The sequence below is a fragment of the Salvelinus alpinus genome, chromosome 38, assembly GCF_045679555.1.
Source record: "Salvelinus alpinus chromosome 38, SLU_Salpinus.1, whole genome shotgun sequence".
Lineage (NCBI taxonomy): Eukaryota > Metazoa > Chordata > Actinopteri > Salmoniformes > Salmonidae > Salvelinus > Salvelinus alpinus.
In genome coordinates, this window is record NC_092123.1 from 10,432,970 (window position 1) to 10,446,195 (window position 13,226).

Here is a 13,226-nt window from a genome sequence, read left to right on the forward strand (position 1 = left end):
TAGACCTCTAATCAAAAGTAGTGCACTATATAGGGAATAGGGTGCCACAGACCCTGGTCAAAAGTAGTGCACAACATCTGGAATAGGGGGCCATTTCAGACGCAACCTACATCTTCCCTGCATGGCAATCGGGGGGAGAGGAGGGGGAGCATGGAGTGCACATCCCATCCCCGCTCCTCTTGAGGAAAGCTCTCTGCTGTGTTGAAAGATTTAACTGCCTGTTGTCCTAACACATCCCTTTCCCGCCTGGGCCATAGAGACTGACGGCAGCTCCCTCTCTCTCACCCACTTTTCCTCCTCCTCAGTCGGCTCGGAAGGAGGCCAGCCTCCATTATCACCACGTCGCGTGGCGGGCCATGAATTTATCCCCCAACACGTCGTCTCTCCACACGATTTACTGGCGCTCTGCAATAGCTCTAAAATAGCAGTAAGCTCCCTCGAGCAGTGCATATTAAATCACTTCCACAAACGGCTTCAAGCAACAACTTAACAGGCCCGGTGGATAAGGAACAGGATGCTAGCCTAAAACCCTCCCATCCACTTTCCAGAAGCGGAGAATGTTGTGTATGTAAGTCTGGAAGAGGGATGCACTTCAGATGGGCCAAGTCCATCAAGCAAAGCCCAGAGAGTCAGGATGAGATGTTTGTGTCCCAAATAGCACCCTATCCCCTATATAGTGCACTACTTTTGACCAGGGCCCATAGGACCAGCATACAGGGCACTGGTCAAAAGTGCACTATGCCATGTGGGCTTTGGGACTCAGCATAGTTTTATTTCAATTGGATTTTTGTTGGCTTTTGGGGGGGGGGGGGTCACGGAAGTCCCCATTTTTCTAATTTGGACTATCCAGGTCTTACATTGTCTTAATTGTCTAATCTCCGTCATTCACCCTTCGTCAGAAAAAGGGGGAAATCATCATCTCCAAATGTGAGTTTCCATTTCCAAAAAGAGAGTGTGCCGAGGCGAAACTCTCCCAAGTGTGTGCCGTTGCCCATTTCTGACCTAATCATAGAACGTTAAGGCTCTAATCATAGAACGTTAACTCATCACTTCACATTAACTTAACAAGTGACATTTTCTTCTCTTTTATTCTGGAGATCCCCTTACATAATTGTATTGTTTTATGATGGGACAGATGTAGATACAGATGAGGGGCACAGAAAGGATTTAAGGAATAGACAGTTGGCCGAGCCTGGGCTCAAACACCCGTCTCCATGGGGGCACGTGTGGTCCGGAGTTGGGAGTGTTACCGCTGCGACAGACTCCAGCGCCCCACTTCACATTTCTATGTGGAACTGTGTTCATTGGAAGTTGGTTAACATAAGCCTCAGATTTACTCTCCACTTCTAGGCATGAGTCAGATGACTACTTCACTAACAAAACAAATAGCCTAATCATAGACCTAATCATTAGGCCTATTGTCATGCTATTCACTTGTTTTCTGTACAGCATATGCATGAATCGATCAACTAATGTAGAGATAAATAGTTGTTGTCCTATGCAGATCTCATAGCGATAAAGCGCTGGCAATTGAATTGCTCTTTTTAATGAACTAACTTTTACCCACCTATAATCATCGTTGTGTTCCCCATTGACTGTACAATGACAGCTTGTGTTTGTAGCTTGTTTTCCTTTTTTCTGTATATAAGTGAATGAATGTGAACTAACTAGCTTCAGTACAATAATCATTGTGATCCCAGTTGAGCCGCATAATGACAGTTGTATCGTGTGGTTTATTTCCCCTGCAGCCCACACGCCAGACAACAGCTTCCTGGGCTTTGTGGTTGAGCAGCATCTGAACGCCAGCGACATCCGCCACATTGACGAAGTCAAGCGGCAGAACCAGTCGCTGGTCTACGGCAAGGTGGACAACTTCTGGAAGGTACGACGCTTCAGCTCAGTGTATCCCGCGTGGCTGGCATAGCCAAGGTTTTGCGTTTAAACTCCGGCAGGGAACAGTGTTCAAATTAAACATTGACTCTTGGGGGTGCCTAATGGGTCTTGGTGTTGTCTGACGTTGAAATGTGATCACCCTCCTACTTAAAATGTATGTATGCACTCACTGTACTGTAAGCCGCTTTGGGGGAAAAGTGTTTGCTACATAGCATTTATTATAATGTTATTTACATTGTGTACAAACTCTGCTCAGCTCTTAGTTATTTGGGAGCAGTGGTAACGTTTCGTTGTGGACAGAAATATACTTTTGTCTACATCAGCATTGAGGGTGAAGTTGAATGTGGTAGAGTAGTGTTCTTCAGTTGGAATTTTGAATACCATGTCATCAACTGGTGACTCTTCTTGTTTAGAACAAAAAATGATACGTGATCTAGTTCCCAGACATCAACACTACTAGAATAGAGCCCAATGAGAAGGCAGTGCTGCTCAGTTGAGTTCAATCAGAAACTGGTCCCATTGGCTTCACAGTCCCGTCCCTGGATCACAGGGAAATGGACAACACTGTAGACGCTTTTAAGGAGACTGTAGTGACTGAAGTGACAGTGTCCACTGAGCCTTGATTTGCACAGAATGCCTTTCAAGATGAAAGCACCAGACGCGCTACACCATCAATTCTTGGGAACCGGTGTATGGAATCTATTGTAACCCAGTTCCTTAACTCTTGAAAGAAAGTCACTGGAACACTTTGAGAGTTTTTGGGAGATTTGATGGAGACTAGTAGTGTTCCTTTATAAACCATATTCGTGAGTTTCTGATTATATGTTGATAAATAGTAGAATTCAGCTCTACTCTCTGATTAGTTATAATATATTCCTACTCAGACTCTGTTGTGCAGAGGCATTGTCGCAGGGATTATTTCATCTAAGATAAAACGGGTTTAGAGATTGTAACTACACCAGCCACAAGCGTTTTGCGTGCGATTCGCTCGTTGGCACATTACACACTGTTGGATTACTTCCTAGTCTGTACGTCTTGGTGAGACTTGACAAGGGCTGCGACGATGACAAACATTGTAAAGAAGCCGGTTGTAACATTTTAAGCCAGCCATACACACAGGGAGTGCATCCCAAATGGGCCCTGGCCAAAAGTAGTGCACTAAAGGGAATAGGGTGCCATTTTGGATGCAACCAGAGTAACTCCGGTGGAAGCAGATTTTACAAACAAAAGACCAGAGGTCATCTCAGATCTGTGGCGAACAACGCCCGGCTTTTATCATAGTCAGCTGGCACAAAGTGGGCAGATGAGAGTTGTGAGATGCCAGTCATGCCACCCACAACCCAAACTGGTCATCCAGGTTAAGGGATGAAGGACATATCCCTGCGGATATAGACCTGGGTTCAAATAGTATTTATTTTCTCTCAGAGGTGTATTAGATTGAGCCTGGTGTACCAGATGTGCAGGGTTTGCACTTTTGGGACTATTTGATTGGTGCCATTGCGCCAGGCTAGGTCAATCAACAACAAATGTTATTTGAACTCAGGTCTGTGACCACACAAAGAAATGACCATGTCTTGCAGAACCAGCATCCACACACAACACTGATAACACAACAGCCCTATATTAACCATGCAGTGCGGCTTGCCACGCGCTCTCGCAAACCCGCATGTGGCACAGCACAGTGGGCCATTTAGTCTATCTTAAAGGGCAGAGTGCCGAACTCCCATCACTTCTCCTTGAAAAACATTAGCAGCTAAACAGACACCCTGTCGTGTTCATTACCTCCGTTTTTAATTAAACAGCCATTTTAGAGTCTGGTAATGAATGAACGTGAGGGGAAAAGGCCTCCCTCGCACTTTCCCTCCCCGAATCTGCGGGGGCTGTCTGCATTGCCTTGTCTGCGGGGGCTGCCTGCATTGCCAGCTATTTGCTTTTCATCCAGGAAACAGCCTTTCAACTCCCTCATATCTTGCGATTGTGGTATTTACTGCTCTCTACAAGGCGAGAACATGATGAGGGGTGGGCTTGCAAAAATAAGAGGTCAGAGGTCTCACTACACAGGACATCTAGTACAAAGTGCCTTTGCGACTTTTAACAACAGTCATTGACCAAACAAACGTCATTGCCTCCAATTGCTTTGTCTCTGACGGACATTTGTTTTTCACATGTAATGTTACACAGAACCCAGAAGCTCCTCACTACGGGGAATATTCCCCGTCTCTTAATCAGTATGCAGAAGTGTACCGCTAGCCTCTCTCTTCCCCTCTCTGCAGGTGTGTGAATGGAGCCCCTTGCGTCCCAAATGGCACCCTGGTCCAAAGTAGTGTGCTATGTAGGGAATAGGGTGCTGTTTGTGGTGCTGCAAATTGTGTGGGGAGGTCTGATTTATAACGGGCACAGAATGGACGGTAATTGCTGTATCCATATAGGAGAGATTTATCGGCGTTATGAGTGGCATTAAATGTAATTAGACACAGCAGAGAGGAAGCATCTGTCGGCCATCACTGTGTGGCCTACATACTCAAACACAACTTTCAGATAATTTCACCGGCAAACTCTAATGAGAGTAATCCACTATTGTTGCTGTCTGGAGTGCCTCAGTGCGTATCGCTGCTCTCGTACTAACTAGTAAATGTGTTGCCTAAGAATTAAATCTCCAAATATCATATATTACTTAGGCTACACAATGGTTTTGTTTTTGAGTTAATTAATACAAAGTCATGATAGGCTGGTAAGATCCTGCATTGGAGTTATCAAGGAGCAATTTCCTTAACATCAACCTTCAGACCTACTTTTCCCTAAGAACATAGGTGTCATTTGAGATGTGGGGTACTACATTATACAGCGGGTGGTTCTAATCGTAGATGCTAATTGGTTTAAACTGCGTTCCAGCAGGTGTTTATTCCACACCAGCTAAGGCCATGATGTTGAAATGCCTATTTTCTGTTCCATCTCACTGCGCAATCCACTGTCTCATCAGCCCAACCAGGGAATTTATAAACTGTAAAAAAACAACAACATCTAGACATCATCTCCCCTTTCTTTTAGACTAGAATTTGTTTTTCAACAGGGGAGATTTGTAAATACCTTGCTGCCCGTCTCTTACCTTTGCAACATGGTTTCAATCTCCACTGTCCCATTGAGAATTAACGTGTAAGGACACGACAAACCGCTTCATGAAACCACAAAGCAGCATAATTTTTATGGATATATACAAAGAAATGTCAATAGGTCAAAGAAAATGAAATGGTCCTGCTGAAAGGTGAATTCATCTCCCAGTGTCTGCTGGAAAGCAGACTGATCCAGGTTTTCCTCTAGGATTTTGACTGTGCTTAGGTCCATTACATGCCCCTAACATGATGCAGCCACCACTATGCTTGAAAATATAGAGAGTGGTACTGAGTAATGTGTTGTATTAAATTTGCTCCAAACATAACACTTTGTATTCAGGACAGAAAGTGAATTGCTTTGGCACATTCTTTGCAGTATTACTTTAGTGTCTTGTTGCCAACAGGATCCATGTTTGAAATATTTGTATTCTTTACAGGCTTCCTTTTTTTCACTCAGTTAGGTTATTATTGTGTAGTAGCTACAATGATGTTGATCCATCCTCAGTTTTCTCCTATCACAGCCATTAAACCATTGGCCTCGTTGTGAAATCCCAGAGCGGTTTCCTTCCTCTCCGGCAACTGAGTTAGGAAGGACACCTGTATCTTTGTAGTGACTGGGTATATTGATACACCATCCAAAGTGTGATTAATAACTTCACCATGCTGAAAGGGATATTCAATGTCATTTTTTTATATATTTTTTACCCATCTACCAACAGGTGCCCTTTGTGAGGCATTGGAAAACCTCCCTGGTCTTTGAGGTTGAATCTGTGTTTGAAATTCACTGCTCGACTGAGGGACCTTACAGTTTTCTGTATGTGTGGGGTACAGAGATGAGGTAGTCATTCAAAAATCATGTTAAACGCTATTATTGTACACAGTGAGTCCATGCAACTTATTATGTTAAGCAAATCTTTACTCCTGAACTTATAGGCTTACCATAACAAAGGGGTTGAATACTTGTAGACTCAAGAAAGCTTTTCATTTTTAATTAATTTGTTTAGAATATATTGGCACGGTTTGCCAGCCCTCAACTTTTATCTTGGGCCTAACAACACACGTGCCAATATATCCTCCAAACACCGGATTCTCTGGCATTATCAGTTAAATATCTTACTCCTGAAGTGCACAACGGCAGTAGGTAGCACGTGGGATACCGATGCCTTAGGCTGCTGGCTCACTCCCTTTACATTGTCCCGGTCAGGAAATGGTATGCGAACCACCAACCCTCAGGTTAGCCCTAAACAACACCACCAACATCTCCCAAGAGCTGCAGTGAAAACTGGTTGAATCTACCAGGTCGCCTACGTCTCGAACAGTCAGACATGTTTGAAGTGGGAGAGGGAAGGTGATAATCGAGCAGCCAAAAAGCAGGCCTCTCAAGGAGCCGCTACCATGGCAACCGGCTCGAGCCGAGCGCACTCACCGAGGCAGAATGAAGGGTAACTGTTGGCTGCAGCTCTGCGCACTCTGAAGCGGCAGTTGTTTGAGTCTAGTTGTCGTGAGCTTAGGTGGTTGAGGTTGAGGCTGTGTGAGTAATTGAATACACAAGAGAGTGCAAACCGTATATACTGAACAAAAATATAAATGCAACATGCAACAATTTCACGATTTTACTGAGTTACAGTTCATATACGTAGGGAAATGTAAATTTAAATAAATTCATTAGGCCCTAATCTATGGATTTCACATGACTGGGCATGGGCGCAGCCATGGGTGGGCCTGGGGGGCATAGGCCAACACACTAGGGAGCCAGACCAGTTTTCCCCCACAAAATGGCTTTCTACAGACAGAAATACTCCTCAGTTTCATCAGTTGTCCTGGTGCCTGGTCTCAGATGATCCTGCAGGTGAAGAAGACAGATTTGGCGGTCCTAGGCTGGCATGGTTACACATGGTCGGCGGTTTTTAGTCCGGTTGGGTTTACTGCCAAATTCTCTAAAACTACATTGGAGGTGGCTTATGGTAGAGAAATGAACATTCAATTATCTGGCAATAGCTCTGGTGGACATTCCTGCAGTCATCATGCTAGTTGCACACTCCCCATGATACACCTGTCAGGTGGCTGGATTACATTGGCAAATGAGAAATGCTCATTAACAGGGTTGAAACAATGTTGTGCACAAAATTTGAGCGAAATAAGCTTTTTGTGCGTATAGAACATATTTTATTTCAGCTCATGAAACATGGGACCGACACTTAACATGTTGCGTTTTATGTTTTTGTTCAGTATAGAAAGTGAGATGAGAATATAGACAGAGAGAGAGAGGGTGGGTGAGAAAGAGGAAGAGAGAAAGATGGAGAGGAAGAGAAGGAGAGATGGAGGAAGGGTGTGAACATGTTGACGGAGAGAGAAAGTTGGAGACGGAGAGGGAGGGAGAGACATAAAAAAGAAACACCGGGCCCCCTGGCCTTAGATCAGGGGAGGTGGACACTGCTGTTTGAAATGCTAATGCTGGCTGACAGACAGTGCCCACAGTCCCTCCAGTGCACAAAGATTTATCAATGTAACACTGACACATTTTTCTCGCCGAGCCACTCACACACACACAGACACATTAGGGCGCATACACTAGCGTGAGCACGCGCACACGTGCAAATACACAGGCTTACAAACAAACCCACACATATTCACCCAGCTGTACAGGAAAACCCACTCATATGAATTTGTTCTAAACCGACTTGCCTAGTTTAAATAAAGGTTAAATAAAAAAACACATGACTGATGAATCAGGAACAGACTTACAAATGTACCAAGATACGAAATCTGGAGATTCCAAGGGCTGTGATTCTGTACCACTGAATGCTGTTCTATTTTATAGAACAAAAATAAGTTGATGCTGGATAGTGAACAATGCCGGAAAAGCCTTTGTGCAAAAAAAACTCCCAGAAGTAATCAAATATTTTACATTGTTTACTATCCAGCATCAACTTATGTTTGTTCTATAGTATTTCATCCCATTAACTATTAACCAAAGAAGTGCTCCTCTCCTGTGTCTCTGCTGTTCTATTTTAATTGGATTCAGTGAAGCTCGTAACCCATTACAAATGATTTAGCGTGAGGTCGTATTGGCCCTGTGAGAGTACATGGGTTGTATTCACACTTGGTAGGTTCTCTCCACTGGCAGAATAATCTACCCCAGTATCCCAATATGTGCTGGTGAGCCCTGCATAAAGCTAGGGTTATAACGTAGGTTTAGCTTGACAGTCTTGTCAAACAATCCAAAACACCAAAAAGGGAAAGAGGGATATCTAGTCAGTTGTACAACTGTATGCATTCAACTGAAATGTGTCTTCCGCATTTAACCCAACCCCAGAACACATACACATTCACACACACACACATACTTTTCCAGGTGATTTACAATGTAATTAAAAAACCTCTCCTCTCTCATTTTGATCATCTGCCCTCAAACCAATGTCCTGGTTTGATTATTTCCCTAATACTACTCCCCATAAAGGCTAAGGAAGGCAATGAATCAGCTTCCTCTTCAAAGTTCGCCTGACATCGTGTTGTCTTCATTTTCTTGGTCCTCGGGTCAATGTCCCTCAGTTTACATTTACAGGTGGGAGGCACACAAGTGCGCACGCACACACACACACTCGCGTTTGCAGACTAGCGCCCACACACTTTCACACAAACAGATACATACACTCTCACAAACACACACGCTGACAGGATTTCTCTGAACAACACAGAAGGTATGAGTTATTTATAATAAACCAGAGTGTCCTCATTCCAGGAACACACTGAACTGGAATAATGTTCTTTAAGAACCTTTTATGGAGTGAGATTAGACTCTTAATTTGGTAAATATACAGTACCAGTCAAAAGTTTGGACACACCTACTCATTCAAGGGTTTTTCTTTATTTTTACTATTTTCTACATTGTAGAATAATAGTGAAGACATCAAAACTATGAAATAACACATATGGTATCATGTATTAACCAAAAAAGTGTTAAACAAATCAAAATAGATTTTAGATTTTAGATTCTTCAAAGTAGCCACCCTTTGCACACTCTTGACAATTGGAGTGTGTGTCAATGCACCACAAAGTGTGGCAGACCAGGGGGTTTGGTCAAGACGTTTACACAGATCAGACACGGACAGAGTAGGATTAGCTCGGTTTCATGGGTGTTTATTAAATAATAAATCAAAAGAAAAGGATAGGTCTCCCCCATGAGACCCTCTCCGGGATACCGTCTTCTGGGTTCCGGGTCTTGCTGTATCCTGTCGGGCACACCAACTCAACTCCCTCGTCTTAGCTCGGGTACCGTATCCAACGACACGGAAGTCACCTTACTTCCCCCAGTCCTCCCCTGTGTGCTGCCCTTCTGGCAGCTTTATGGGGCTTGTACAGCTGGTGAGCAATCAGCCCTTGATTACTCACCAACTCCCAATCAGCCCCAATTAGTCCTGGGCGGAGAGCCCGTCGAGACCTGGCACGTCCAGCCGATGGAGCCATCGCCTCGTGATGTATACTCCTTCTGTCACCAGGCCTCGATGGGTCTCCCCCTGGTGGCTGACCTGCTGTACGCCACAAAAGATACAGGCGTCCTTCCTAACTTAGTTGCCGAAGAGGAAGGAAACCGCTCAGGGATTTCACCAGTAGGCCAATGGTGACTTTAAAACAGTTACAGAGTTTAATGGCTGTGATAGGAGAAAACTGAGGATGGATCAACAACATTGTAGTTACTCCACAATACTAACCTAATTGACATAGTAAAAGAAGGAAGCCTGTACAGAATACAAATATTCCAAAGCATGCATCCTGTTTGCAACAAGGCACTAAAGTAATACTGCAAAGAAATGTGGCAAAGCAATTCACTTTTTGTCCTGAATACAAAGTGTTATGTTTGGGGCAAATACAACACATTACTGAGTACCACTCTCCATATTTTCAAGCGTAGTGGTGGCTTCATCATGTTATGGGTATGCTTGTAATGATTAAGGCCAGGAGTGTTCTTCAGGATAAAAAATAAATGGAATGGAGCTAAGCACAGGCTAAAACTCCTAGAGGAAAACCTGGTTCAGTCTGCTTTCAGCAGGACAATTTACAACTGTGGAAGGTGCATTTGCACATACACATTTGCTTGTGGATTTTGTATTTGTTGTTTACAGAATTTTCAGACTCTCTTTTCCACTGGTTTTATGTTGTACAATCCACAAATGTGGCTATAGTGTCCATATTAGGACAGCCTCAGTCTAAGCAGATGACTCTCCTTTCCTCCATTTCTAGCTTAATTTCCTCCTTTCTTAGATCCCTTTCCTAATTTGCTTTCCTAGATCCCTTTCCTCCTATAATATCTCCCTTTCATTTCCTCCCCTCCTTTGCTTTTCTAGCTTTTTCTAGTGAATGATCCTGAGTGGCCGATTTACAGTTTTGACTTAAATCTGCTTGAAAATCTATGTCAAGACAACCAACTTGACAGAGCTTGAAGAATTTTGATAAGAAATTATGGGCAAATATTGTACAATCCACACTCTTAGAGACTTACCCCAAAAGACTACAAAGGTGTTTCTAACATGTATTGACTCAAGGGGGTAAATACTTATTTTATCAAGACATAGGAGTGTTTTATTTTTCATTTTATTTAAAACATTTCTTCCACTTTGACAGTATAGAGTATTTTGTGTAGATCATTGACAAAAAATGATAACTGAATCCATCCAAGACCATAGATCAAGACCAACTAGAAGGCATGCACACACATTTATTACACACATTGTCGGAAGAAAATAGTTAAGCTCATCAAAAATTAAGATGAATTAACCCTAAAGTTAATTAATCAAAAAATGGATCAAAAACTGTAACCATCTTGAGATAATAGGCCTACCTGTATGATATCTTTACGTATACATAGCTTATGCCTTTTTTGTGATGACTTTCCTCAACCAACACTTTACATGTTTTAACTGATCGGAGTTCTCAGAAAAACAGCACAGAAGGTATGAGTGACCCCCCCCCCCAGTCATTAATAAACCAGTTAAGCGAGTGAAAGCTATAGTGTTGCTATACAGCATTCCAGTCCCCACACACAGACACTCACAGAAAACCTGGGTTCAAATCGGATGGTAAGAACCAATTGTGGACATGACCCCCTGTCCCTAGGGAAAGTTCCACCCCTGGTTCAAATGTGTATTTGAAATACTTATTTTCTGTGTATTTGAGTATTTTTTAATGATTTCCTATAAATAGCCTACTATTTAAAACTATTTTGAAATACTTGTTCAAATCCATGGAGTATTTAGATATTTGTATTTAATAATGCACAGACAAATACATACCAATCCTTTCAAAGTGTATTTCCAAATACATTCCAATATGACTTACTTCAAATACAAAAATATCCGAATACTTACTTCGAAATGTCTTTGAAAATAATTGAAATACCCAAAATAGTATTTGAAACCAGGTCACACACACACACACACACACACACACACACACACACACACACACACACACACACACACACACACACACACACACACACACACACACACACACACACACACTGCATCCCCCGTCAGGTGCCATCAGTGTTACTGTGGGTTTTTGTCACTGTCCCTCCCCGTTGGAGCCAGACTGCGCTGCAGGCCGCAGGGGAACAGCTCTGACTGTCTGATGTGACAGTCAGGGCTGCAGACTGGAGCGGTGGGGAATATTACTGTACCCTCTCTCTGTGACAGCTTAGGCTAGACTCAAACATCAGAGCCCTAGCCTGTAGCCATACTACTGGCCTAAACCTCCCTCACCTTACCCTCATAGGCATGGCACTGACAATGAACAATCAGTCTGCACTGCAGTAACCTTGTGGCATTCACTGTTGTAATCATATATCATCATCACCATTTCCATACTTTTACCATTCTCAGGGCCACATCCTGGTTTTGTGTGTGTGTGTGTGTGTGTGTGTGTGTGTGTGTGTGTGTGTGTGTGTGTGTGTGTGTGTGTGTGTGTGTGTGTGTGTGTGTGTGTGTGTGTGTGTGTGTGTGTGTGTGTGTGTGTGTGTGTGTGTGTGTGTGTGTGTGTGTGTACACAATCCACTCCTTCTCTCCACTCTTCCTCCGTAACCTTCCTCTAACCCTCCACCCACACACCTATTCAGGCCCCAGCTTTCTGGTATACACATATTAGAGAGTAGACATTTCACCATCTAATTACAAGTGGCCACCTCCACACTGCCTGGATCTCTGCTCTCTCTAAGGCTGAGTCCCAAAGGGCACCCTTTATAGTGCACTACTGTTGACCAGGGCCTATTGGGCTCTGGTGAAAAGTAGTGCACTATATAGGGAATAGGGTGCCATTTGGGAGGCGGACCTCAAAGGCTCCTGTTACAACAGGCTGCCAGGAGGCATCTGATAGGGCATCCCTAGGGGCCGGGCGACTGGCCTGTGTAAGACACACTCAAAGGAGAGCCTGATGTACTGTAGTCACTCCACTGTTCTCCTTCCTGTTCCTAAAGCTAACAAAGGATACTGTGTGCGCTGGAGACATACTGTGTCAGCCTGCTTTGCTTAGAAAGAATTAGCTTGTAGGCAGGTTGATTTGTTTTTGGAATGTTTAGAATATGGATTTCCATAGAAGTTAGAATTTTTTTCGAGAATGTTGTCTAAGATATTGATTTGCATTGTAGTTAGAATGTTGTTTAGAATATTGATTTGTATTGGACTTAGAAGGTCAAATGATGCTGTGTGCCCTGTAGACATAGCTACTACTTTGTGCTAGAGGCCTTCATGGATCTACCCGAACCCGATTACCCTTGATACGACCCGGGATCCAGAATGTTTTAGATCCCTGTGTAAAAATATGTGAAATACTGACCAGTTCCTAAACAACAAATGCAAATGTCATACATTTACATTTTATTATCTTAAATGATTCTCAGTGGGTTCCCTTTCATCAAACCAAATATGTCAAAATATAATTTTCAAAACCGCATTTTCGCTTCATGACAACGAGCCACTGTGGGTTAAATAGGCTACTTCTTCTACTAGAGGAAGAGGAGGACTCAGCGGAAAAGAGTGATAGCCTATAGGGAAAGGGTTGAATGCCTTCAACTGAAATGTGTCTTCTGCATTTAACCCAACCCCTCTGAATCAGAGCGGTGCGGGGGGGCTGCCTTAATCACACAACCTTTCGGTTACTGGCCCAACGGTCTAACCACTAGGCTACCTGCTGCCCCATAGGCTATATAAAGTGCGTTTCTGAAACATG

The 13,226-nt window shown here is 43.4% G+C and overlaps 1 protein-coding gene across 1 annotated transcript in view; it reads left to right on the top strand.

Moving 5' to 3' along the window:
* The window catches only part of LOC139566288 (alpha-1,6-mannosylglycoprotein 6-beta-N-acetylglucosaminyltransferase A-like), a 124,271-nt gene that overhangs the window by 92,574 nt on the left and 18,471 nt on the right, over positions 1–13,226 (top strand). Inside the window, exon 11 of the mRNA XM_071387367.1 lies at positions 1,749–1,882. Within this exon, the coding sequence (XP_071243468.1) occupies positions 1,749–1,882 (134 nt within the window). The remainder of the gene's footprint in view (positions 1–1,748; positions 1,883–13,226) is intronic.